The 23,840-nt window shown below is 50.2% G+C and overlaps 1 protein-coding gene across 1 annotated transcript in view; it reads right to left on the reverse strand.

Moving 5' to 3' along the window:
• Positions 1-4,812: 4,812 nt before the first annotated feature.
• kdm4c (lysine (K)-specific demethylase 4C) overlaps positions 4,813-23,840 on the reverse strand; it is a 29,059-nt gene continuing 10,031 nt past the window's right edge. Inside the window, exons 9-22 of the mRNA XM_079729188.1 lie at positions 23,521-23,714; positions 22,764-23,026; positions 20,589-22,534; positions 20,232-20,343; positions 18,144-18,325; positions 17,474-17,723; positions 14,693-14,769; positions 14,047-14,102; positions 13,826-13,934; positions 9,602-9,796; positions 9,013-9,183; positions 8,064-8,183; positions 6,679-6,771; positions 4,813-6,221 (exon numbers count right to left, since the gene is read on the reverse strand). Of these exons, the coding sequence (XP_079585314.1) occupies positions 6,069-6,221; positions 6,679-6,771; positions 8,064-8,183; positions 9,013-9,183; positions 9,602-9,796; positions 13,826-13,934; positions 14,047-14,102; positions 14,693-14,769; positions 17,474-17,723; positions 18,144-18,325; positions 20,232-20,343; positions 20,589-22,534; positions 22,764-23,026; positions 23,521-23,714 (3,921 nt within the window). The 3' untranslated portion in view covers positions 4,813-6,068. The remainder of the gene's footprint in view (positions 6,222-6,678; positions 6,772-8,063; positions 8,184-9,012; positions 9,184-9,601; positions 9,797-13,825; positions 13,935-14,046; positions 14,103-14,692; positions 14,770-17,473; positions 17,724-18,143; positions 18,326-20,231; positions 20,344-20,588; positions 22,535-22,763; positions 23,027-23,520; positions 23,715-23,840) is intronic.

The following is a 23,840-nucleotide window of genomic DNA, read 5'->3' on the forward strand; positions in this document are numbered from 1 at the left end:
AGAGAGAGAGTCAGTTTATTCTGTTTTAAAGTAACTTTAAAAATAAAAAAGATCCTTCCATAGAACTAGCTTAAAGGGGAAATATTATACCAATATCTGTGTTCCAATATCCATACTATCCGCAATTACTATACTTAGGGCCAGGGGCGAGGCTAGCCCATTTTTAGGGGTGCTGAAGCACCCCTAAAAAGGGGCTCAGCACCCCTAAAACTTGGGAGTAAGAAATGTTATTCTAAAAATTATATTTGTTCGTCTTTGAAATTGTTCCAAATCCAAAACATAAAATCTTTTGAGTTAGTTGAACCAATGTTAAAATTATGAAGTTATTTTTCAATAGAAATATTTTTTGTTTTTGTGTGAAAAAAGGGTGGGTGGTGTGGCAGTGGGGCTCATTGAGTGCTCAGCACCTCTAAAGCTCTGACCCTAGAATCGCCCCTGCTTAGGGCGCATTCACACCAGGAAAGTCCTTAGTTCGATCTCTATGGTCCGGACCAAAACGCAATGTTTATTTTTTGGTTTGGTGCGGTTCCTTTACACATTGCAATTTTTCGCAACAGTCCGAGAATTTGTTCACAACGCACGCGTGTGCATAGATCGTTCAATCATTGGACAAGACGGTCGGGGGCGGGGTAACGCGGGTTAACGCATAAAAAAAAAGTAAACAAAGAAAACAAACTATGGAGATTCAGCGTGCTGCCCTCGTTGTGCTTATACCAATTGGTTTCATAAAGTTACAAACATTTGCAGTACTTTAGGAGCATCAGAGGCGTTTGGCACGACAACGTCGATTTTATGATGTTATGCTATCCGCGGACCGCTCGAACGCCTTCTCCCCCATCCTTGTACAGAATTTATTGAATGCATCAGAATTTTTATAACTGTTCTCCAACATGCTTTTTACGTTGGCGTCTGCCCAAATATCCAAAAGACATTTCGTCTCCTCTTCGCTACATGTTGAGCCACGGTTCATTTTTAACGGGTCTGATAACATGATGCCGGTCTGATCTTTGAATTTAACGCGCTAATCAAACAATATAAATAAACAAGCAGCAATGGGAGCCTGTTGCCTCCAAAAAGGCATATTATTTTTAGAACTGAGTCGGACCGAGCGCGGTCGCTTTCACATCTCTTTTCACAAGCGAACCGAGACCACCTCTCCGGCTGGGTCTCGAATCGGCTGTTTGGTCCGCTTCAGAGTTTGATGGTTTGTATTCACACCAGCCCAAAAGGTCCGCACCGGCGAATTTTTTGGTTTGGTTCGATCCAAACAAGGCAGGTGTGAATACGCCCTTAAGTTTGAGTACATATGGTGTTCCAATTAAGATCGAGGCATAAAGAATTGTACTGAAAGGACCCGGATGGTGTACTCAAGACTGTCAAACCGTGGGCCTCTAAGAATAGTCAAATCTCCTAACCTTTATGCTTCCTTTCCTTAACCTTTGTGGAAAACGTCATCGGGTCAAGGAGAGATGAAAAGGTGCTTCCTTTCGTACATAGGAAAAGACCGAACTGTTTAAAATGAATTTGACTCCACTTTTCCTAACCATCAGCGCACTTAATGAGTGCGAATAGTGTACTAAATTTAAGTGTACTCATGGAAGTATGGATATCGGAACACAGCACAGGTGTGAGTTTGATTAGCCATTACAAGCCGTTTTGAAAATCTGCCCCTTATGACAACACAAGTGGGCGTGTCCACCTAGATGTGTCACGGACAGATGAGCAACGTTTGCTACAGACCACTGGGTAGGCTGGTCCAATGATTTATCCAGCACGCATAGGTGTACTTGGTCCGCCATTTGTGTTTGCATTTCCATGGCAACGGGCTTCACCCTATGTGAATACCCGAGGCAAAATAAACAATTAAACTAAAACAATTAAATAACAAAATAGTAGCTTTTTGTAACTCATATTAATAATAATAAAATGTAGCAATAAGGGAGGATGTTTGTGTTGTTTTATAAAAAAATAATATCTAAACATTCTGAATCCTGTGCGGTATTAATAAATGTGTGTATGCAGACAACTCTCACCCCTGCCATGTGATTACTTACCTGCAGGATCAGAACCCTAAAAGAAGACCCTCCATATAATCATTGATTACTTAGTGATTGCAATGTATTTGTTTGCAATCATAGTTTTGAATCATCGTTCTTACTCTTACTCTGTCTGTCTGTCTACCCAACAGCGTTCCAAATCAGGGGTCTGCACCTATCTGTCTGCCTGTCTGTCCAGCAGGATGAAACGGGATTATGACCATTAATCAACATTAGTTAATGCAATAATAAGGATTATTATGTGGCATTAGCACAGTTGCTTAATACCTCTGTTAACATGAACACCATAAGTAAAACACCATTAATAAACTAGAAAATGCATTTCCTGCAGAAAATGCGTGAATGAGTGCTGTAGTACAAAGTGAGGTTGAAAATATGTTTTAATAAAGCCAAATAGATTAAGACATAAAGAAAGGTTAAATGGATTAAATCAAGTGAAGGGATTTGAACAGAGTTCAAAAGTCTAAATGGAATAAACAATGTGAACTTGCACACCATTTAAAAAAATGTAAATGGCTGGAAACAAATAGAGTGACAGCTGAATGAAAAGCATTGCTAAAAATGCAGAAATGTAAAAGGAATTTAACAGAAGAATCTGAAAGGTCAAATGTATTGCCTTGCACTGCTGAAAAATCTGAAAGGTCAAATGTATTGCAGTGCACTGCTTAAAAAACCTGGAAGCTGAAATCAAAAACTGACATGTTGAATTGCATTATCTGAAGAAGCAAAGTGCTGAAATACATTGGTACAAAAGCTGGAAGCTAAAATTTAATAGGCCTACTGTCAAAGCTGGAAGATAGTACTAGTAGTGGTACTAGACTAGCTATAGTAGTAGTAGTAGTAGCTGAAGTAGTAGTAGTTGTAGTAGTAGTAGCTGAAGTAGAAGTAGTAGGCTAGTAGTAGCTGAAGTAGAAATAGTAGTAGTCGCTGAAGTAGTAGTAGTGGCTGAAGTAATAGCTGCACAAACGATATGCCTTATGAAAGGTATGGTATTGATTGATGTTTGTAGAAAGAATTAAAATAAACCAACAAACCAGCCGAAAATGTATGTACTTGCCTAATGCTAATTTTCCAGCCTAACGTTATTAAAGGTAGTCCAATTGGGCGGGGAAAATCGCCCAATCTGGCAACACTGCCTGCACGTCCTCGCGCTCTAGCCTCATCGTAAATCAATGAGACGAACAAGCTGACATGGAACTGTGATTTTGAAAAAAAGTATAAAGGTAATCGAAATTCTGTTTCCAGTTTATTGAAGATACAAGTGTGTTGATTTGTTAAACCTCTGAACAAAGGTTAACGATAAAATATTATTATAATATACCAAGTTAAGAAGTCTGAAGTAGTAAGTGTCAGAGAATATGCGGATGGCTCTGCCGTCCTCCCATTGACTTCCATTGTAAAAAATAGTATTTAAAAAATATTTAAAAAATCGGAAAAGACCGAGGAAGGATATAGGCCCCAAAGTTTGTAGAGAATAATAAAGAAAGAAAGAATATAACTTAGGAAGAGTTGAGCGCTGCATACAGCACTCACCTAGGCTTATTATTACTGGACCATTATTTAAAAATTAGTTAACTATTAGTTAATGCTTACTACGGCACTGCATCAACTCATGGTAATTAATGGTGATTTTTTTTTCCCTCAAATTCTGTAAAAGTCATACTGCAGCCTATACCGTAGGTCGAAAACTCTTGAAATGTTCAGGTATGGTTACCAATAACCCCCACTACCCATAAACCCAAATTTGTGGTACTGCACCCAAAGGTGGCGCTATTGTAAAAGAAACTCATGAATTAGGCTTATTTCTCCTCACCAGATTGAACTGGACTCAAAATTCTTTCAGAATATTTATCTCTAGAATCAGATTCATTTATAAAACCCTGGTCTTCTGCTCTAAACATGTTTTCTTTTCCCACAATTTCATAGAAAAGCCAAACGTCCACAGTCTCAACCCATTTTGCCTACATGACCATTTTGTTATTGTATAACTAACATATGGCTATTATAAGGTGGATACCATTAACAGTGCAAATTTTTTGATGTGCTCTTTTAAGAAAGCCCTTAATTCTCTTGTGAAATGTGTGCTTGGAGTATTCTTGTGTGCTTATCAATAGACATTTTCACCATGTGAATGAGGCTTCATGCAGTTCAGGAATGTCAGTAGCCCAATAGGATAATGCCTTGTATTGGTTTTCATTAGGTTGAGAGTTCGAATCCTAATGAGAGCATTATGAACAAGCTGAACATGACATTTGCAGCTCACCTGAAAGCCGAGGCATAGTATTGCATTAAGTGGAACATCTTTCCTTCATATTTATTCGTCATATTGGAACATCTTTCCTTCATAATTATTCATCATATTTATATATCTTACATTAGTGTGTTCTTGACTTAATTTTGCTTAGACGCCGTTAATCACCGCTTGCGGTTATATTTGTAATTGTTACCAAGTGATGCCAGAGACCTAATCCCTGTGGCAATCTAACACATTTAAATGGTCGCACTCCCAATACAGTATTCACACTTTTAGGAGATTTGGAGGCTAATTATCATGAATGACAAAGCGATTTTTCTGCGATTACCATGATGGACTTCTGACTTAACATCATACGTTTAACAGTGAAATGAAATCCCTGCCTGGACACATTTACTTCTCATAAAAGTGATAGTCCAATAATTAGACGATAAAATATTTAAAAAATGACAGCCGACACATTATTTAAAAAAAGCAAATATGGATTATTTTATTGTTTAATGGCAGTTACCAATATTTAATCTATATAGCAAGCCCAAAAATAAATACAGAGATTTAAATAATTCCAACAGTGTGTTTCATAAAACACAGACTAACAGTAGTGATTCATTTTGACTTGTGAATAGGGCAGACATTAAAACACTATGCCCAACTCAACTTCCTTCCCAAATAACTCTTCCTGGAAAGTTATGATTAGCAGGCTGTTCGATTGGACATGAAGATTCAACATCTTAATGTTCAATGGCGACTCATGTCCTTTGATGTTAAGTTATTCAGCCATCATAAGCAGTAGGGATGACAATTTACCATGCGGACACGTAACAGCACCACATGGAACGAAAGTACAACAAGCAAAGTGCATAAATATAATTACAAAACAAAACCAGATCAGCAGAACCCTGCCAAAAAAGCTACAGTAGATAATCTACTTAGAAAAATCCCAGCTCTTGAAATGTGTTCATTTACAGAGGAAAAAACATGTGGTTGTGTCGATTAAAAATGGTGGCGTGACAAAGTTGTGTTTGATTTTGTTTGCTTTTATTCCCTGACAAATGTGATCATAATGCGCTCTGATCGACTGCACCAGAGTGGCCGTCCAGAAAGCGACCCGGGACTCCTGGTCCCTTCAAGGGTGTTTAAACCTCCGATCCCTGATCCCTGCTGCCCACGGTTATCCTTTGGGTTTTTGATCATGCAACTCAAAACGACTCGACTACAAAGAAACACTTGAATCGTTGGTGCTTTTCATGATTCCCGCCGCCCTGATATGAAACGTTATGGCGGTGGCAAAGCGTGACGATGTTATCCATAGCCGCTAGAGCACAGCCCGTCTGTTCATCCAGCTGATCCCACGCTGAGCCTGATAATGCTGGAACTACCTATACACTGATCCAAAACAATGGATATCCAACGGCCAGTGCAGACCGTCCAATCTGATTCTCAGTCTCAGAATGGAGCAGGAAAAAAAAAAAAAAAAGGGGGATGGTAGTACAGGCTGCCTCAGCCTTTAACACTGTGCATAACCTCTGTGGTACGGACATTAGAGATCCTAGGCTCCATCCTAGCGCCAGCTTCACACACACACACACACACACACACACACACACACACACACACACACACACACACACACACACACACACCCCCCACCATCCATCCATCCATCACAAATCCCCTCTCTCAATTCAGTGCATTCATTTGTCGTTTATCTGCAGGTTAATCCAACCCCTCCTTCTTCCTCCTCATGGTGGTCCCCCTCACTTGCCCTTCGGGCTGCGTGGCTCCCAGGAGCTCCTGGCCGACAGAGCCACGTAGTCCTTCTGGAAGCGGGAGTTGGGCGTGCGCTGGCGCTTCCTCTCCACCTGCGTGGTGAAGAAGGTGTCCTGGAAGCGCATGCTGGAGGCCGTGGACTAGAGACACACAGGAAGGAGGGGATTACACCAGGAAGCCAGTCCCGTCGTGTGCGGCCATGGAGAGCTAGGGCCCAACATGATAGATATGGTGGGTAGTGGAAATAATATCTGGTTTGGTACAATACAAATAATAAAAATAAACCTACAACAAAATTTAAATTGATTGGCCACTCGTTTTTTTTAAAAGGGGAGCGTTGAATTCAAACTCTAACCTAATTGGCCAGGATTTAACGCCAGGGCTCCACTAAAAGTGTAAATGCGTTTCTTGAGAGGGTCACACTCCCAAAAGAGTTCAAAGCCACTGAAGTAGAGCATTCTGTACAAACCGTTTAGCGCGGTGCCCATTCCCAACACACAAAAGCGCTGGTCATTTCACACCCACCCTGATCTGAGTAAAGGCCGGCCGGGAGTGGGAGCTCCGTCTCTAAAGCAGACCGCACGGTCGGACACTTACAAGCCTTCCTTTCACCTTTTTAGGCAGGTCTTCTTCCAGGGTGTACACATCCTCCCTCTTGGCCAGAACCTGGGAGCCATCTTCAAACTCCACCTGGGGGGGGACACAAGCAGGGGAGTCGTATTTCAGCCATCTTCGACACTTTATCTCCCCTCTGGTGACATTCACATTTTACTGCCTCTCCTTTTACCGCCAGGTCAACGGTGATAAACCCACGTCGTCTTCTGCACTTTTCCAACGACCTACATTTCACGGCCCTTAGAAGCCGAGCCTCTTAAAATGTTCCTACCGGAAGCACACCTCCCCGTACAATGGAGAGCTGTTCCTCCCCACTTGGCCCACTTTTCCTCATAAGTGTGCACGGCTCCACGGTGTGTGTGTGTGCGTCACAGGGCCAGTTGTGCATGTCTAATGGTTGACGCCCAGCCCCACTAAATAAAGCCTAAGTGGAAGCAGCAGCAGCCTGTCTTTCTGCGCGGTGAATATTTCAGTGAGTTTGAATAATGCAGATTGTCATCCTCCCTCTCTCCCCCTCTACCCCTCCCCCCGTCCCCCACAGGGCATATTTGCAGAGCTCTTCCTCCCACTCTATTGATGTCCGTCCTCCAAACATCATCCAGCCATTTCCTCAGCACCACCAGCTATCTGCTTTCTGTTCCTCTCTCTATACATAGAACTAGAAAAATGGCACGGGGGGGGGGGGGGTTGACAACAGGCAGCAGTGGGAAGTGTTGTCAGTTGAGCGGGTTTGAGTTCTGTAGCCCTTCTGGGCCCCAGGCTTCCATCTCCTTCCTCCTCGATGACGTCGCCAGGTTAACCGGTACAGTGGATCAAATATGTACGCAGCTCCCATCTTCCCCCCCTCCCCCAACCCTCCCATCTTCCCCCCTCTCCCCCCCCCCCCCCAGCTCCCATCTCCCCCCCCTCCCCAGCTCCCATCTCCCATCTCCCCCCCCCTCCCATCTCCCATCTCCCCCCCCTCCCCAGCTCCCATCTCCCCCCCCTCCCCATCTCCCATCTCCCATCTCCCCCCCCTCCCCAGCTCCCATCTCCCATCTCCCCCCCTTCCCCAGCTCCCATCTTCCCCCCTCTCCCCCCCCCCAGCTCCCATCTCCCCCCCTCCCCATCTCCCATCTCCCCCCCTCCCCAGCTCCCATCTCCCATCTCCCATCTCCCCCCCCTCCCCAGCTCCCATCTCCCATCTCCCCCCCCCCCCCCCCCCCCCCCAGCTCCCATCTTCCCCCCTCTCCCCCAATCCCCCCCAGCTCCCATCTCCCCCGCCCTCCCTCCCCCCGGCCCCCATTACACTGGAAAAGTTCCCCTGTAAACCCCAGATTGGGCCGTGTGTTTGCAGTGGTGCGCGTCTGCGCGTGTGGGGCTGGTACCTGGTACATGTGGGTGGTGTTGGACCCCAGGTACTTGGCTCCGTAGTAGAGGCCGTCGGGCCACTTGACCTGCACCGCCTCCCCCACCTCGGGGGGCCCCAGGCTCACACAGTCCCGGCTCTGTGGGGAGAGCAGCAGCGCTAGGGTTCAGCGCACACTGGGACTCGGTTGAACGGGGAGAGGATGCTATTGAATTCAGTAGGTTCAATAGACTATTAGTGTCAGTCACAGCAGCTGTCAGCGCCATTCTGCTGCAATTAAACAAAAGCTCATTACCCCTCGCCTGACAAATCCCTCTTCTTACCAGGGAAGGTTTACAATCCTAAATTGGTGTGTATTTATGAATAAGGCTGCATGAATTAACGCTTGTGTGGTGTGTATGCTTGTAGTAAAAGGCTGGGGGAGGAAGTGATTGTGTGGGGGAGGAAGTGATTGTGTGAGTGAGTGAGTGAGACAGTGATTGTGTGAGGGAGGAAGTGATTGTGTGAGTGGGTGAGTGAGACAGTGATTGTTTGAGTGAGACAGTGATTGTGGGAGTGAGACAGTGATTGTGTGAGTGAGACAGTGAAACAGTGATTGTGTGAGTGAGTGAGTGAGACAGTGATTGTGTGAGTGAAGCAGTGATTGTGTGATTGAGTGAGTGAGACAGTGATTGTGTGAGTGAGACAGTGAAACAGTGATTGTGTGAGTGAGTGAGTGAGACAGTGATTGTGTGAGTGAGGCAGTGATTGTGTGAGTGAGTGAGTGAGACAGTGATTGTGTGAGTGTGGCAGTGATTGTGTGAGTGAGTGAGTGAGACAGTGATCGTATGAGTGTGTGTGTGCCATGTGTGTGTGTTCTGTGTCTGTGTTATGCGTGTGTGCATGTGTAACGTGCGTATGCGTCATTTGTTTGTTGGGGGTGATTAAACGGCAGTTCTGCCTGTGCGTGCGTCGTCCGGTGGCCTCACCACGATGTCCTCGGGGTAGGTGTCGTTGGAGAAGGAGCCGTCGTCGAACATGACCTCGTAGAAGGCCTGCGAGCTGACCTGAGTCACCCTGCTGCTGTAGTATCGCAGGTTCTTGTGTTTGGAGATGACCGTCTGGCCCAGGGAGATGGCCGCCTCGCTGGCCCGCTGCTTCTGGGACACACAGGGCAGACGGCGCCGCTCAGAGCGCTGGGGAGTTGTGTGTGTGTGTGTGTGTGTGTGTGCGTGTGTGTGTGCTTGCGTGTCGGATTTTGAGTTTAAAAATAGTACTTAGCATCGTGTAGCGTCTTATCCGGGCTATCTTTATTGTATACGGGGAATGGGTTAACCTAGCAATTGTTAGTGCTTGGCACTTGTTTCTATGAACATCCTGACGATACCGATGGCGATATATTGTGGCATCCCTTTCTTCTGAAAATGTTTTTATTGTAAGTGGCTTTGGATAAAAGCGTCTGCTAAACGCCCTAAATGTAAAAGTCAATCCAATTAATTTTGTCAGTGGTTTTCCTAAGCAACAAAGAGAGCCTGTACAGGCAGTTCCCCACGGAACCCCTCCCCCTTTGGAACTCACCGCAGCGGAGCTCCGTGACTGGTGCCGGTGGCAGGTGATGGACACGACGTAGGGCCAGTCGTCGGGCTCCATGGTGACGCCGGCCGCGTGGGCGCAGGTGACGTGGAAGGAGGTGGGGCAGCGGCCGTAGGAGCACTGGATGCAGGCCCCGGCATTCCGCTTCCCCGAGCAGCGCTTGTGGCAGTAGGTGCACTTCTGTGGAGCGGCCGGAGAGCGGCGTTAGAACTGCGCCCCACAGACCCTGTGGGGCGACCCCTTGCTGGAAAGGGGTGTCCTAATGAAGACACTGCCATGGTAGAAATACACCTGTTGAATTCTCAACAACGAACCAGGGAACAAGGCTTAATCCCGCCCCTTTCAGTCGTTGGTTCCCGGACCAGCCTCTGTTCCGTCCCGCCCCAGAACCGATGACACCTACAGCTACAGATCCATGCAACTAAACCACGCTGACATATTGAGTTAGATAGACATAGTTAGTGCCTTTTAAATCCACTTTGAGACCATTTGTCGAACGTTTAGGCAAACAGTCTGTCTGCCTATTCATCACTTCTGTAAGGGGAGAGCCGCTGCCTTTCAGGCTTTCCAAAATGTCTGTATCCGGTCGGCCGTGCCTACACCTTGGGCGGGGGGGCTACACCTTAGGGGGCGGGACTGCACTTTGGGGGGGGGGGGGACTACACCTTGGGGGGGGGCGGGGCTAACCCCCTAGGACGTGGTTGGCCGTGATGAATTATATCCGAAGGGCCAGGTAATGGAGGCCAAGTGAAGAGGGGGCAGCAGAAGAGGAACGGTGATATGAGGATGCAGCACCAATACACCGTTCCCCAATTCCAGGAGAATATAACCCGGAGATGTAGACGCTGATGGGTCAATTTATTCAATTCTGTTATTGGATCCAGTATAAGAGAGAGTAAGAGCTGGGAGAGAGACCATGGGAGTGGGGAGAGAGAGTGGAGAGGGGCATTGAGAGAGAGTGAGCGAGAGCGCAAGAGAGAGAGCGAGAGTGAGAGCGAGAAACAAGGAGAGAACGACAGCTGGGCAGAAAGCAAAGAGGTCGAATGAGAACATGTTATTTTGCTGCTGCATTACAAGAGAGCTGTGGAATTGGAGTCGACCAGACGACCTCATGTGAGGTCACACATCCACCAGTAGGGCGGCGGGTCCGTTATTAGATTCATTTCCTCCTCAGTTCGCCGAATGATAGGCAGCTGGCACAAGTGGAGCACCGGCAACTACACAACAAAATTGCTGAACAAACACAATGTTCCCCCATGTTCCTGCACGCGCATTCTGGTTTTGCTGTACCAACCAGCCCATCAAGTCTGTTTCCCTCTACCACGGCCTCCACCCCCCAACCCCTCTCTTATTTCCTCCACCGCTAGATGAGGAAAAAATGACGACACTCCCCCATTATAGCACATCTCTCCCCTCTCCCTCTCCCCTCTCTCCCCCTCCACAATAAAATATCCTCTGCTCTCTCTCCCTCTCCATATTTATGCATCCTTCTTCTGGCAGTAACTCCTTGGAGACCAGCAGATGTGTAAATGTGCACAATGCTTGTTTTCGGTGTAACTCTGCGTTGAGCGTGGTGACCAGCGCGTCCGTTACCCACAGGCCCGGGATGCTACGGCTGTAAAGCGGATTTCAATAAGCGTTTGCGGTCTGATAGCGAGGGTCCTGGCCTTGGGCAACATATTAATTTTTCAATCGTTCCGTATGAAGGTGCATTAAAAAGTCAGCCACTTGGGGTACTCTGGGTTTTCCTAAACTAGCTGATCTAATCTAGTGGATTTAGCGTTGATTCAATTATACCCCTTCAAACGAATTTGTGGAGGCAATTGCGATTAGGGTATCAGTTGGGCCTGTCTTCAGATTATTATCTATCATTAAAGCGTGCCATTTTTTTTTCACCAGCACCATGTTTTGCAGGGCAGCCCAAAAGGCTGGCAGGCATTTCAAACCTGAAGTACAAGCCTCGCATTCTGGCAATCTTTCTCGAAAAGGCGGGTCCTCTGGGGTCACATCTGACTTTTTAGACTCCTCCTCACTGAGCACGGTAAATAAGTAAGGCAGCGTTCCAGGGAGGCCATTTCTCCACACAGACAGCGTTGGACTGAGTGCTGGTCTGTGGTTCAGATCACATCCATGCAGTTTGATCAGGAGGACGCACGTGTGCTGTTGATGTTTGCCCCGTATCGGAGCACGGGGTGGGGTTCATGACGTGGGAATAGGTGAACAGTCACTGGGTTGCTTTTGAATTCTGGTGTTGAGCCATGTGTTAAGAACATTCCCACAGTCAATTATGAATGTGTGTGGGAGTGTGTGTGTGTTAAGTGTGCGAAAGTGCGGATGTGTGTTTCCGCGTGTTGTGGTAAATGATGAATGAGCTGGCCCGCCTGCGCGGACGCCGGGTCCAGAGCGATGCTTTTGGGCACGTGGCTCGCTAAACGCAGTTTGAAGAAGAAGCAGGAGAACAACCGGACACGGCCAATAGCAGACGCCTCACACACACACACCATTTACTAAACACACTGGGCTCTATCACCGGAGGCAGACACGGTATGAACACGACGAGAGTGGCCGAGGATGGACCACTGCGTGGGATTCGTCTTGTCCCTAAATGTCCTCATCAGTCAGTGTGAGTCTGTGACAGCTCTGTGTGTGTGTGTGTGTGTGTGTGTGTGTGTGACAACTGTGTGTGTGCGTGTCTGCGTGTGTGTGTTTCTGACAAGGGGACATGGTGTGGAAAGTGCTGAGGGTTGTAGGGGGAGGTTAGTGCCTGAAGACAGAGTGGTCCATTTACCTGAAGCACAACATTGACCATGAAGGACGGACCAGAGGGTATCCCCTCCCTTCCCCCCCCGTCCCTCCCTCCCCCTCCCGTCCGCTGGTTGTTCTAATGTGTTTTGGAGGTGGCGGGCGGCCCATGACCAGCATGAGATATAGGTTCTTTGATGAGGCCGCGAGGCATTCCGTGTCCTAATATATTACGGTCATTGTCGGGGGATACGAGATGAGAACGCTGAAGTCGAATCTGCCGTGAACCATGTTGATCTAAAGAAGGAATAAGGGAAGGAAAACAGACACTGCCCTCATGAATAATATATAACGAAAACACAGGATGTATATTCTCTGAGAGCAAACATGACTAAGGGGTGAAATTATAGATGCTCCGGCGCAGAGCCATTTTAGCAGTAATTTCAAACCCTCAGAAAGAACCATGTATATTGCCTTTTCGACTATGATTTACTCTGTTCAATTTCCCTGATTTTGGTCAAACCAGCACTTTTGGGAGAATATGAGCCTTCAAAGCCTCTGGAAACGCACGGCTGACAGTGAAACATGAGCTGCATTTGTGGTTCCCTCGTTCCGTTCCCATAACACAGCCCCACACACACACACACACACACACACACACACACACACCCAGAGACACAAACCCCCACAGACACACAAAGAAACACACAAACACAATTCACCCAGGATATTTTCATTGTTTCCACAGCGTCTAACTAACGCTTCTTGTTCACATGTGTCAGAGCTGCCGCACGCAACGACACCTAGCGTGAGAGGGGCTCCCGGTCAACATCACGCTAACACGTAGCATGAATGCTCACCAGGGATGTCTGGGTAAATATTGGCCACCCTTTCCGCAAGCCAGCGTTAGCCCGGGTGATCGTCTCTCCCCATCGTTCTGCTGAGCTTTCCAGATGCCCGCAGCACAGAGCTAACTATAGTGTCAACGTGTCAGGTCTGCTCCACTCTGCTGCTCCCTCGTCTCTCTCACACACACCCACAAACACCTAAAAACCACGCTTAAATCCACTAACTAATTCAATCAACGGCCAAATGCATGACACACACACGCCCCCATGTGCGTGCGCGCGCGCTCACACACACACACACACACTTAACCCACTCGTGGTAATTATCTAGTTTTGATTGTGGGCATGTTCGTCTCACATTGTTAATTAGAGCTGCTAACACTTCATTAATTAGAGTCCTCAAGGACGTGGGGAATTCCTGCACTGAATTCGCTGGCGTGTGTGTGTGTGTTCCTATGCTTGTGTGTGTGCGTGTGTACCTATGTCTGTGTTTGTCTGTGTGGGCACGTGTGTCTGTGTGTGTTCCTATGCTTGCGTGAGTGTGTTTGTGTGTGTGTGTCTGTGTGTGTCTGTGTCTGGGTGCGTTTGTGTCTCTGCGTGTGTGCGTGCGTGCCCTCACCAGGCGGTATCTCTGCAGAGGGATCATGCTGGTGTCGATGGGACTCCTCTTGGCCTCGTGGCTGAACCTCGCCTCTGGCAGAGCGATGGCGCACATCACATGGGCCCACCTGCACACACACACACACACACATTCATAAACACACACACACCTTAGCACCTGGAGCTCAAAGGAGAGCCACTCGGAGTGATTGCGGACAGGAGGAGTCTGAAGCATCTCACCGGTCATCTGTGGTTCTCTTGAGCGCGCCGCCCCGGAGGTTACACAGGCAGCACTCCTGTGAAGGACAAGGTGCAAGAACAGGGGGCTCAGGGCTGAGGGGCCACCGGCACCACTTGGCATAAGAGAGACCGTCTCGGCCTGCTCTCAGCCCATTCAAGTTATTCCTACACATGGCTCTGTTTGCTAGATTGTAGGTGTGTGTACTTGTTTGTGTGCGCATGCTTGTGTAATTGGGTCTGTGTTTGTGTTTTCTGAGTGTGCACGCTTGTGTCTGTGCTTGTGTGAGTGCTTGTATCTGCGTTGCCTGTGTGCGTGTTTGTGTGTGTGCTTGCGTGTGTGTTTGTACCCGTGTACTTGTGTCTGTACTTGCTGTGTGTGTGCATGGTCATCTGGGGAGAATGCAGGGTGGGGGGGTGCGTGGGTGCTGGGGTGAGGCAGTGTGTGTGTGCTGGGGTGAGGCGGTATGTGTGTGCTGGGGTGAGGCGGTATGTGTGTGCTGGGGTGAGGCGGGATGTGTGCTGGGGTGAGGCAGTGTGTGTGTGTGTGTGTGTGTGTGTGTGTGTGTGTGTGTGTGTGTGTGTGTGTGTGTGTGTGTGTGTGTGTGTGTGTGTGTGTGTGTGTGTGTGTGTGGTCGGACATGCGTACCGCGTTGAAGCGCTCCGCCGTGCAGCGGTCACATGACCACTCCTCTCTGACGTCCTCTGCCGTGACTCCGTAGCAGCCTGAGAAACAACCACGGGAAGAGAAGTTGAGAACAACATCTGTGGGAGAACAACTATTATCCCGCCTACGGGCTTTAGGAACAAGCTAATGAAGACGGGAAAAACAAACAACCGCGCTGCAAAACCAAACTGTCGGGGATGGCGAGAGCGAAGCGTCAGCCCGGCCGTTTAACGGCGGGACGGGCGACTGCGGCGAGGGATTCAAATAATCCCCCTCCATTATACGGAAACCCTTTTCAATAGGGGAACAAAGTGGACAAACACGGTCACACGCAAACGCCACATGCCATTCCCCCACAACCACATTTTCCACGGTGCCGTCGTGGTTTCTGCTGCTCGGTGACGGGCCGGTAGCTCTCCTTCCTAAAGAAGACCCCGGAGGCGCTTACTTATCCGGTGATGGAGGATCCCTGTGGGTGGGCTATCAGGGCTGTGTGTTTATAGATATGGACGCTAATTCCCGCAGTGGCTGAACAACAACCCGACGAATGAAAAAGACGGCATTTCTTTGCGAGATAAACTGTGTGCGTGTGCGTGCATGTCTGGGCATGTGATTGTGTGTGTCTGCGCTGCCTGCTTCGAACAAGGGTCCACAGATGCGACCCGTTCCTCAAGTATAGGCTTCAGGGAGCGACGTTGACCGCCCTTCAGAAACCCGGTCGACAAGGACGACCGACGGTCAACCCGATAATAACACTTCCAGCGTCTACCGACACCCGCGGCTTCCTGTTTGCGCGGGAGCGTTTAGAGGGGGAAACGCCACGCGTGTGTGATGAGGGGCCACCGCAGTGAAGTAAAGGAGATCACTTTCTAATTTGGCAACTCCTGAGAACCAACAAACGAGGGCCTTCAGACATGCACCAAAAAGAAAAGTATCCCCATGCTCTTTTCTTCATTTATATGAAAGTAAATCAAAGAAAGCCAAACTATGCATGCCTTCACCGCACTCCCCCTGACCAAAGCCAACCTCTGGAAAAAAAATAATGGAGCTAACCTCTTTTCCTTTCAAGAGTTCAAATAACATTGCAGCAGGAATACGATATTTATTGTTAAGGTCTCAAATCCAAAGCTGTGGCTTTTTCATCAATGTCAGAAGATCACACACACACACACACACACACACACACACGTTTGAAGTGCGTCCTAGCTCTGGACATATGAGGCCCCGTAGATCTAGAAATGAGGGATACAGAGCAGTCAACACTAAGCTGCTGGCTCGGGAAAGTGTGAGAACAGATTACTGGAGAGGAACATTTCTAGCATGTGTGCGTGTATCTGCATCTCTGATAGAAACCAAGAGATTAAGATATTGGTCCAATGTTTTGGGTGGGGGGGGGAAGGAAGGAACAGAGCGACCTGAGCCGAGTGAATAATGAGAAAATGTTTTGTAAGCGTGCGTGTGTGTGTGTGTGTGCACTGCACCCTGGGCTTGTTTTTACTCGCTGCGCTTCTGAGTGTATGTGAGGCCTTTTTTTGGTTGCAATTTGCGGCATTGGCCGTGTCTGTTGGACAGGAAGTGTTCGTGGTAAGACGGAGGATTCACCCTCATTCAGCTGACGGGGGGAATAAAACACTGCGGACCGCAAAGAGATGAGAGGTACGTGAGGAGGGGAGAGAACGGGGCTGGAAAATTGCAGGGGGAAAAAAGCCGGAGCTTAAACCCGCTGAACTTGTTACATCGACGGTGCAAAATGTACCACTACCGCTGGAACTTGGCACGCCGCTGGATGAGCGGACCTCACCGCTCCGCTACACGGACAGGCCTGGGCCTGTCTGAAACGACGGGCAGATGTTGGGAGGATGGGAGAACCAGTGGAGCGTTGTCCCGCACTGCTTTGAGCCACTCTTTCGATCCAGTTTACACTAAGCTGTTTAAATGGGTCTTTTTTTTCCCACTGGATCAGAACAGATGCTTTCCAATAAGCTTTGCTTTAACAATTGAGAGCATATGTGCGCATTAACATGACTTATCATAGGTGATGAGAGGACTCTTTAAGGATACTCTGGAGATTGGGAAAGTACATGAATATATCATTGAAATGACATTCACTTGATATATGCTGGTGCATTTTGCCTCGTGAGACCATCAGGAAATTCGGGTTTGCGTTTCGCCATAAATATGTTTGGCCTTGGCTGTGCAGCAATCGATTTCCACATATGGACGCGACCTTAAGTTGTTCTAAAAACCCAGCCAATCAGATTAAATAACTAAGTGATGCGCTTGTCGGATGCGGTTGGAAGCAGAGCAAAACACCTATCTTCTGATAGAAGCCTTATGTGCAAATATTCTGTTCAACTTTTAACATTAACGTTATTCTCTCCACACACAGTCGATTGCCATCGTTTTAGAAATGCCACGCAGCCCGCTGTGCACCGTGTTAAAACGTGAACTGAAACCCCCCCCCCCCCCTACGGCTGAATGGTCCTAGCGCTTGTCTTTCTCTGTGTGATTGTAATGCTAATGCCTCTCTAATGCCTCTCTCTGCAGACCAGAGCGGCCTGCAGAGAGAGGCAGAGTGTGACCCCCGGGGACCAGAGAGGCCTGCAGAGAGAGGCAGAGTGTGACCCCCCGGGGACCAGAGAGGCCTGCAGGACCAGAGAGGCCTGCAGAGAGAGGCAGAGTGTGACCCCCGGGGACCAGAGAGGCCTGCAGAGAGAGGCAGAGTGTGACCCCCGGGGACCAGGCCGGTGCGCGGGGCCTTACTGGCGTGGACCTGCAGACAGCAGCCCTGGCAGGAGAGCAGCGCCGAGGAGCCGTCCTCCTGCAGCCGGGGGTTGGTGGGGGTGGGCGGCCCGTTCTGCTCCCGGTAGGAGAAGCAGATCTCCGGGACCAGGGGCTTGGTCCTCCTCAGCCCCTGCTGGCTGGGGGGGCCCGGGGAGGAGGGGCCCCGGAGCGGGGCAGCTTGGACGGCGGACCCCGGGGAGGACTTGGCGTCCTCCGCTTTGTCTTCAGCCTGCGGGCGGGAGAGACGGTAGGAGGAAGCGTTATTCACAGAGCGGGGGGTTGTCGCTTGACTTATGGGAATGGGTCGGTCTTTCACATGGTAAGCCGCTCTGTGGTCCTCCGAAATGATTCACTACTTTAATGTCCAGCAAATGATCGAGCCAAATAAATACTCGGATTTTCAACTAGAAGTTATGCCCAAATGGCCGCAACATTTCACAATTTCTCCTTTGCGGGGGAAAAAAAAAAAAAGAGGGGACATTTTTGGGTTGTTCATTTAAAGACATCGCACTCTGCCGCTGTCTCTCCAATCTGATCTGTAGCACCTTTAAGGGGCCAAAAATGGAGGTGAAGGTTTATACACTGAGAAGTACAGGTGATGATTATCAGGCATTGACAGCATTCAGAGTGTGTGTCCCCGCCCCCCCACCTGGTAGTAGGCCATGAAGAGCGTGCACACGGCGCAGTGCGGCTGCATGGCGGCGGCGTTGGCGTTGTACTCCTTCTCCGCCGTGAAACACGGCTTCCTGCTCTGCCACAGGAAGAGGAGGGGCTTAGCCCACAGCTCCATTTCCTGTTCGCCGCCGTCGGCCGGGTTGACGTCCATGGGCTCTGAACAAGGCCGGAGGGAGGAGAAGGGAGAGAGAGAGAGAAAGAGAGAGAGAGAGAGAGACGTTAGCAGAACCTCTCAAACACACCCCGGTCGACGACTTAGGATTGAAAGTAAATCAATAAATAAATCGCATTGGAACACATAAGACATTGAAGCTTGAAGGGAAATCCATGGCTGGAGAAACGCTGGTGAAGCTGAGTGCCCTTGGGACCATCTGTGTTTATCTGCACCTGAAGAGAGGCAGACACTTCTCTCTGTCTGGTGTTTTTTGTTAATTGAGTCTAACGGTGAGTCTGAGGCCAGGATGCGCGCTGCATATCAAGTGCAGGAGAGGCCGTGGATCGCCCGCTCCCCGTGCACTCCTGTAGTGGTAGCAGGGTTAACGCTTGATCAAATCCACTTCCCATCATTTGGGGCCGATTATCAAATCGAGTCTGAAAATGTAATGATATGAATTATATTTTCAATGAATCTACGCCCGCCTCTTTAACCGAATGACAGATTGTCGTCAATATCATAAAAGTGCAGACACGGAGCATTAGATGATCATTCCATGGTTATATTTTGGAATAAACAACTAAAAAGGACTGCTGAATTATCCTCCACCAAAGCCAACAGGATAATTAGCGCGTGTGTTTGAGTTTGTGTGCGTGTGTCGGGAGTCTCTCTTTGGACACAGTGCATGTGTATTGGATGTTCCTTCTCAGAAACCATGAGGAATCTGACATCCATCACTAGGTCATGGCGCGGTGTACTGCAATATAAATCTAATTCTCCCATGTTCATGTGCACACTGACGTCAGACGGATCATTTTAGGAGAAAATAAGATTGGGGGGAAAAAGAAGGAAGACTAGTTTATTTCCAGAGGTCAATGTGCTATAGCGTGATTTTGATCTTTCAACAAATATAAATGCACACACGCATAACTCTTTACAAAAATTTGCAGGAACGAGTCACGGATAAAAAGCAATATCCCTGATTTGAGACATTACTCCCATAGTAGAACGTGGAAATATGCTTCTTTGAATTTGCTTATTTTTCCAAAAAATAATTTAAAGGAGATCCATTTTCTTATAGGGGGAACAGTGAAATGTGCCCAACAGTAATATTTTTCTACTCGAGTACCACCCCATCCACTGAAAGAAATACAGAGACCAACTATCCATTTATAGAGAGATAGATAGATACACTTCACCCCACAGGCAAATCCCAGTGTTAAATTTGCTATAATATCTGGTAAAAAACGATCAAAGTTACAACCTGATATACACCTGGATAAATTGAATTGCCTTGCACGATTCAGTCAGAAATCAGTTACTAGGCAAATGTTTTCCCAGAACGGTCTGTTACCAAAACAAAAGATGCTTAAAATAATGTACAGCCACTATACCTAAGGTCAAAAGGAGTACAGACCCTGGCCAACCGCCATCCAATGTTCACCGGGCCAAGCACACTCTGAACCTTATCACAAACCGAGGTTTCCACCCGGCTCACTGCGTTCCCCTCGGTTTGAGGGGATGTGGGAGTTGATCACATAAGATCTCTGAACCGTTTCCAGACATCAGTAACACATCAGCAAATGAGGCTTTGTCTCCTCGGTCTGTACTCCCTCTCTGTTATGGTAACGTTGTTTTAAACGTTTACTGCAAGGTCGGAATCACAGTGTAACTTGACTGAATAATTAACAACATACAGTCCAGATTGGAACGCAATTCTAGCATAGCCACAAGTACCAATACCACAACTCCCGACCCAGTGCCAAGCAGCTGTGTCTCCTACCACCACATCTCCCTACCACACATTCTAACGCACCCCACAACCAAGAGAGTGAGTGAGTGAGTGAGTGAGTGAGTGAGTGAGTGAGTGAGTGAGTGAGTGAGTGAGTGTGTGTGTGTGAGACCCACCATCGTCACTGGTGGTCTGCTGCTTCACAGCAGTGGGCACAGCCCTGGCCGTGGGTTTCCTCAGAGGGTGGCGCCAGCTCTTACTCGTCCTCTTTACGGATTGAGCAGGGTACTGGAACACAGAGCAGCACAACACATTGTTGTCAAACATCAAGGTGGGGGTGTGTGTGTGTCTGTGTGTCTGTGTGTGTGTGTGTGTGCGCAAGAACTCACAATAGTGTTCTCTCTTGTGTTCTTTGGTTAGTCACATGGACAACACAGCACGTAGCAGCAGTTTCCAATATTTGTAAATGAATCAACCAAATGAAATGTTGCAAAAAAAGCCTGTGTCTTTAAAAAGCCCTTAAAAATACTCACCGGACAGACCTCCCCAGGTTCCAGCCTCGCATCGAACTGCTCATAGTCACTCATGCAGTCTCCCTCATCTTCCTCCTCGTCTTCCTCCTCCTCCTCCTCCTCCTCCGACGATGGGGATGACTCACTGCTACTGTCCCCCCGGGCGCTGCTCTGCTCCTCTTCCTCCCGCCCGTCCCCCTTCCCCACCATGAAGGAGACCTGCTCCGCTGCACCCGGACTGACGGGACCCAGGCAGCCCGGGGCTCCGGTCGTGCCCGGCTCCCTGTACCCTCCCTGGGCCCCCATGGCCTCCGCTTCCCCCCTGCAGGGCTCGTACTCCGCCGCCAGCCCCGGGGGCTCGGCGGTGCCGACCGACAGCAGCGAGGTGGGCTCCAGCTGGGCCCAGGTGAGAGCCGCGCCCCCTTCTTCCGGATTGGCCGCGTCGCCATCGGGGCGGGGCCCGTCGGGGTCCGTGACCTCCTTGTACTGGGGCTCGGTCCACATGGTGTAAGGGAGGCTCTCGTGGGTGAAGTCGGCGTGCAGGCTCTGGATGAGCACGGCTGGGCTCGGGGAGGTCAGGTTCTTCCAGATGCTGCTGGAGAAGGGCTTGGGCTCCTCGTAGGGGCTCGACGAGTAGCCGGGCGACGGGAAGGCACCGGGCTCGAAGAGAGCATCATCCATTCGGTGCCCGAGCTTTTGCAGCTGCGGGGGGGCCGAGAGGACTCTGTGGTCGTGGCTCGAGACGTCGGGCAAAAACGAGTCGGTGCCGAGCAGGATCGGGGCCTCGTCTACGGCCGCGCGGTGCTCGGAGGCCGCTGGCTCTGCTAGTTCAAACGGGAGTCGTGCGACAGCGGCGGCGCCGTCTCTGAGGTTGAAATGCCGCAACGTAGTTTGGGCCCTCTCCGCAGCGACGGCCGGCACTGCCGTCTGCATTTCCACATCGGCCGCGCCGTCGGCGGCGGCAGCAGTTCTTACATCAGCAGCGTTGGGTGGGACCCCGGGACCCCCGGCGCGACCCGCTAGCCGTTCGCGCTGAACAACAAGCTCAGATGCCGGGCGAGAGAGCGGCCCCGCCGTCGTCACGTCGCCCCCGGCGATGTCCGCCTCAGCGAAGGCCAGAGGGTCCGCCGGCGTTTGGCGCCGAAGCAGCGGCGCCCCCTGCTGAGGCGGCCGCGGCAGGGACGCCGTGACCTCGCTCAGCCCGGCGTCGGCGTGCGTCAGGGACGGCATCTCCTGGGTGAGCACGGGAGGAGCGGGGCCGTTCTCGGGCCCCTCTGCCGGCAGCTCGGGAGTGAGGAGCGGCGGGAAAAGGTTTTCCTCTGTCGCCACGCCGTCGGGGGGGGTGAAGTCGGGGGGCCACGGCTCTCGGGGCGAGCGGCGGGAGCCCCGGGCTGACGCCTCCCTGCCGCCCTCTGCCGCCGCGCCGTTGTAGAACGCCCCTGCGGCGCGGTGTGTGTGAGCGGCGGTGGCAGCCGGCCCCTCCGCTTCGAGGAGGGCACCCTGGCGATGGACCCCGCCTCCCTCTTCCTCAGTTCTCGTTCCGGGTCTAGAGGCTCCCTCGCTGGGTGAAGGGCCCGACGAGTGGCTGTCTGAGTGCAGGGGATGCAGCCACACCATGAGGTTAGCCGCCGTCAGGGGGCGGGGGGCCGCCGGGCGGCTGCTCTGTGGGGTGATCCCTCTGGAGTGGTCCTGAGGGCTGGCCAGGTCCCGTGGTCCAAGAGGGTCTGAGAGGGCCGCCACAGACTCGCAATTGGCTCTATTAGCGGTGAGAGGTTTGACCTCTGCGACCGAGGGTCCTTTGGGTTTACTGGGCGCCACGGCGTTTACCGAGGGGGCTTTCTCACACAGTGGGCCGGAGGGCGGAGGGGGGAGGGAGAGAGAGGTCTGTGATGGCTCTGATTTACAAAGGTTGAGTCTGTCGCTCTCGACCCGGTTCACCTTGACCACGCACATCTGTCTGCAGGGGTCTGTTGGGAGGGGGGGGTGGAGGAGAGAAAGGGAGAGATAGCATGGAAGAAATAACGGATCTGCAATCAAGTCCTAAACCAAACGTGTCCCTTTTGCTAAGATATTCAATTAGGATAACACAGACAGACAGACAGACAGACAGACAGACAGACAGACAGACAGACAGACAGACAGACAGCGAAGGCCTGAAATAATCCATTCTGGTGCCAACACCAGTCAGTCTCTTACCAGGGAGGCGGAGAGAGTTCTGGTGGTCTTCCTCCTTCTCCTCCTCCTCCTCCTCCTCCTCCTCCTGCTCCTCCTCCTCTCCTGGTGTGCAGGTTGTGTGTTGCTGAGATCGGCGTACCTTGGGTCCCAGTGGGCCTCCTGCTAGACCTCTCCTCCTGCTCCGGCTGCTGCTGCAGCCGCCGCTCAGGGCTGCACCTCCTTCCAGGCCGGGGGGCTCCTCCGTGGTCCTGAGCCGCTTGGAGCGAGTACGGGAATGTGTGGTACTGGGCACCAGGAGAGAGCGGGGAGACAGATGGGTTGGTGCTGAAGGGGATTCAAACTCAAAGCCTGATTAACACAGAAAAGCGGTTTTAAGAGAGTGTGGACTGGAGTGATTTGGCGGATGAGCCCACTTGACTTTTAAGACACATTTTAAATGGGCCAATAGGTCGACGCTGGTTTATCTGCGATAAAAGGTTGCACGTAGAAAGTGTCAGGGAATCAGTTTTCCTCAATAACATCGCAGCTTATAGCGGATAGCACCGGCTAGAATGAACGACTTCAAAAGTGCTTGCTATGGTCGACTCTAATCAATACTTCCCGTACTTGTTAGGAATCCGGGCCAGCCGTCTCCAGTTCATTGGGATTATGGGAGAAAGGTGTCTTGTTCTAAAGCATCACCCAGGGGCAGCCAATGGATTAGAAGCCTTAAACCCTGCGGGTTCCAGCCTCTAACGCCTGATGCACGGCCCGCCCATCCACGCCGCCCGGTGCCTACCTCTTATTGGAGGGCTTGCTCTTCTGGCGGCGCTGCAGCCAGGTCTGCAGCTCGGGCGTGGTCCTGGGGGTGGCGGCGGTGTGGTCTATCTGCGTGGGGTCCTTCCCCAGCATCCAGGCGGGGTAGCGGTCGGGCTGGAAGCGCTTCACGAAGGGCTCCATGGAGATCTTCACCATGTCCTTGCTGCACGTGCACTACGGGGGGGGTGGGAGACACAACGGAGCGCACAGGGTCAGGCTGTGGGAGCACTGGTTCACAGCCCTGCTCCCTTGTGGGAGCGACGCTGACGTGAAAGGTCACGTTAATGGGAGATCAATGAC

The sequence above is a fragment of the Pollachius pollachius genome, assembly GCF_949987615.1.
Source record: "Pollachius pollachius genome assembly, chromosome: 2".
NCBI lineage: Eukaryota > Metazoa > Chordata > Actinopteri > Gadiformes > Gadidae > Pollachius > Pollachius pollachius.